Here is a 3,868-nt window from a genome sequence, read left to right on the forward strand (position 1 = left end):
CTCTCTCTCATCTGCCACTTTGATACAGGATCTCCTTATGAAGCCCAAGCTAACCTTGGGCTTCTGCAATCCTCCTGTCTCAGCCTATAAAGTGCTGGGATCACAAGCATACACCATCATGCCTGGCTCCCATTTCTCTTAAAAGCCCAAATTTTGTCTGGGCTGAGGTGGCGCACGCCTTTAATCCCAGCACTCGGGAGGCAGAGGCAGGCGGATCTCTGTGAGATCGAGACCAGCCTGGTCTACAAGAGCTAGTTCCAGGACAGGCTCCAAAGCAGCCTGTTGTTTGAGTTCTCAGAGGACCAGTTGCCTTGTCATTTCACGTGGGAAAAGGAGCTGAAAATACTGAGTTTGAGGTAGTTTGGCTCCTTGGGAGATAAAGCACACACGGACAGCGTGTGCCTGTGGCTGTGGGCATCTCGTAGGCAGGAGTCAAGTCGAATGTGCAGCAGTTCAGAATGAATTGCTAGGTCCCCTCTTTAGCCATAGTCATCCAATTGTGGGCAAAGCAGGGGGTGCTTGGTGTCAGCTCGGCTTTGCGGCTCACTCCTTTCCCTTGTTTCTACATCCCCTCGGAGTCATTTCCCTTCTCTTTTGGAATCGTCACCTCCTCCTTCTTTCTCTCATCTGTTCCCTTGCTGGCGTCTAGAGATCAGAGACCCTCGCATGTGGCTTCAGGTTCATTTTTAACAGGAAGCCTGGCTGGTTTCATCTCCGCATCTATTCATCTTGTTATTTAGCACTGGCTGCCAGACACAAAGATGGGGAGTGTTGATAATTAAGTAATTTAAACAGAACACCAAAGAAACCTCAGCGGAGGGTGATGTGTGAGACGGGGAAAATGAGCTGGGCTAGGTTTTGACTATTTAATGAGTATTCTGAAAGTAATTACTTGAAACTTGGGTCCATTTGACTAATATTTTTCTTTTGTTTGTTGTTTTTTTTTCCCCATTTTATAAGTGCTTTGCTGAGAAATGCAAACAGCATCTGAATGAATGCATCCTTCCAGTTGGCCAAATGTCAGTGTTTCTCACGACAGGAGGGGAAGGGGTTTTGAAGAAATAGCAACTGTCTTCCTTAGGTACACCAGTAACACACAGACTCATTCTTGAACCCAAACGCAGCCTGTGACATTTTTAATATGAAGTTCAAGGCCACATTGCAGCTTTGATTTGATTTAGCCCTGTGGGATTTTGCTCTGGGATGGGCATCATTTTAGGCTTCCCTCCCACAGAGATCTGGCTAAGAAACTGTCACTGGGATGAACCCTCCAAGAGTAAGACCAGTTGATATTCTGTACTGTGCTCCTTTCCTCCCTCATTGGGTTAACTGTTTCTCACGGCGCTCACTTCCTGGCCTGCAATCTGTTCAATGTTTTATTTTTTTTTTCTTTCCCCTTCTTTTAGCTAATGACCAAACACCCAGGCAAGCGTCTGGGTTGTGGACCTGAAGGGGAACGAGACATTAAAGAGCATGCATTTTTCCGGTATATTGACTGGGAGAAGCTCGAACGCAAGGAGATTCAGCCACCATATAAACCAAAAGCTGTAAGTAAACTCCCCTCTTTGGCTGGCTGGTCCTCAGATACAAGATGTTCTTTCTTTTGCGGGTGTGTGCCTCGAATGCTTTCTGGGATGCACGCATCGACACATGCACTTGAATATGTCTGTGGGTGCCTCCCTCCCCATTTGCTTCCAAGTCACTGGATACCAACATGGAGGTTTCTATTGCAAAGCCAGGCCTCTGTAAATAATGGGAAAGGCAATTGATATGGAGGTTTTTGTTGCTGTTGTTGTTGTTGCTGCTGCTGCTCTGATTCAATTACTGTAACTGTTTGAGCTGACACCTTTTTGGGGGTGGTTCTTGGGTGAGCAGAGTCCAGATGTATTCTGGAAATGTGACGAGGAATCTAATTTTGCCCTCCTTCCTTCCTCAGTTCAACCGTGTCATTTTCTCTCCAGACTGACATTGAAAAGGTCATGTTGTTTATCTCAATGGTATTTCAATTGAATTCAGAGACATACAGTACTACCTCTGATTCGGTAACTGTGAGCGGTTCACCAGCCAGCCCTTTCCCCAGGTGAAGGAACAGGAAGCAGAGGTTGAGACTCCTGACCCACAGACTTCCTGGAGGCTGGATGTAGACAGGCTTCCATGCAGACTAAACACTTCCCATTTCCCTATAATCCATGGGAGAAATTTGCCACCGCAAAGACCCAGTAGGGTTCTTGACTGCTTCTGGGGTAGGAAGGTGGGCACTGGCTGTTTGGATCAGAACTGTGATTCTATTGGGTGGGTATTTCTTTGTTAATGTTAAGTACAGTGCAGACCTGGAGATTTTATTACAATGTTGTGAAACTACTGAAGGAGGCTGAAAAGTGAACATAAACATCGTCATTGACACCTGAAGTTGTAGGGGTCTCAGTTTTCAGGTGAAGAAGGTGATAATGATAGTTATTTCGATGTGATAATTGTTAATTTCTTGAGCATTTATTATGTGCTAGGTGCCATGTTAAGCATTTCACATACAACATCTAATTAAGCCCTCACAACAGCCTAGAAGGATGGTTATTGTTCTGGGAGCTGGGAGAAGAAGGCAGAGACTCCCAGAGGTTAAATGCGCTGACCATAGTCACCCAACTGCTGTGGGATGGGACGGAGGGAGAGCCATATCCTGGGCAGTCTAACTCCGTTGGAAGCTTTCTAGAAAGTCTAGGGAAAAGGGACAAGAAAATCTCCCAGGTGGCTCTCCCAAGAGCCCTATAAAAGTACCCTGTCTCTTTGCTCCAGATGCCCAGAACTATAGCCTGGCAACCCCCCTGCTGAGCCTCTTGCTGAATGCATCTGAGGGCTGAGAAGCCAGCCCCAATGGAAGCAGTCCGTTCCAGACTGGGACTTTTCTCCGTTGTTAAATATTCTAGATTAATACTTGACCAGTCTTCCCAAAGTGTCCAGGAGAGACCCGCCCTCTCTAGATGCTCGGGAGACTTGTGAGCATATATTTGGAATCCTGACATCCTGTAAACCCCTCCTGAAAGCACACCCATATGACGTTATTTCCAAGTGTCGTATCATTCCTCTTAAACAGTGACACAGCCGGAGCACGGCACTCTTAAGAGCATCCGATCAACAGTGAATAGCCGCTGTCTCCTGACTGTTTTAGACGGTAAAACCCGTCAAATGCTCTCTGACCTATTTATTTGTCATCCTCTGTAGAGCAGCGAGATAATGGCTTCTGCGTGGAGGATCGTTGTGATACATGCAGGCACTTGGGATGAGCCCAGAACACGACAGGTTCTCAAAAAGAATTGATTATTGTGGGCAGCGATGCCACAGAGGAGTTAGTGTCTTGGGTTTAGGATCTTCAGGAGGCAAGTTAGTAGTACTGTTCCTTAGGTAGCGTCTGTGCTCAGCCCTGGGGTAGAGACGGGGCCGCTTGTCCTTGGCAGTACAGCTGCCTTTACTGAACCCACTGGGAATAAATCAAAAGGTGATTTGGAAGGGGTGAACAAATTCTTTGTTCAGGAAACTAGTGTTTCGGGGGTAAGGTAATGACGTGTGTGTGTGTGTGTGTACACAACTATATGAGCATATTTGTGTCCAGGATGTATGCATGTGCAGGTGGAGACCTGAAGGTGGCTACTGGACTCTTCCTTGCTTGCTTTCCACCTTCTTCACTGTGACAGGGTCTCCCACATAAACTCAGATCACTAATAGAACTGGCTTGTCTAGCCAGGTTGATATGAAGGCCCTGTCTCAGTTTCTTAAGATCTGGAATTACAAGTGGACTGCCTCTCTCTCTCTCTCTCTCTCTCTCTCTCTCTCTCTCTCTCTCTCTCTCTCTCTCTCTCTCTCTCTCTCTCTCTCT

General features: G+C 46.7%; 1 protein-coding gene across 1 annotated transcript in view; it reads left to right on the forward strand.

Annotated features, from left to right (window-relative positions):
• Prkcb (protein kinase C beta) overlaps positions 1 to 3,868 on the forward strand; it is a gene marked incomplete at its 5' end in the record, with an annotated part of 346,450 nt that overhangs the window by 310,940 nt on the left and 31,642 nt on the right. The window contains one exon of the mRNA XM_026778194.1: positions 1,407 to 1,547. Within this exon, the coding sequence (XP_026633995.1) occupies positions 1,407 to 1,547 (141 nt within the window). The remainder of the gene's footprint in view (positions 1 to 1,406; positions 1,548 to 3,868) is intronic.

Source organism: Microtus ochrogaster, unplaced genomic scaffold (genome assembly GCF_000317375.1).
Source record: "Microtus ochrogaster isolate Prairie Vole_2 unplaced genomic scaffold, MicOch1.0 UNK111, whole genome shotgun sequence".
In the NCBI taxonomy this organism is placed as follows: domain Eukaryota; kingdom Metazoa; phylum Chordata; class Mammalia; order Rodentia; family Cricetidae; genus Microtus; species Microtus ochrogaster.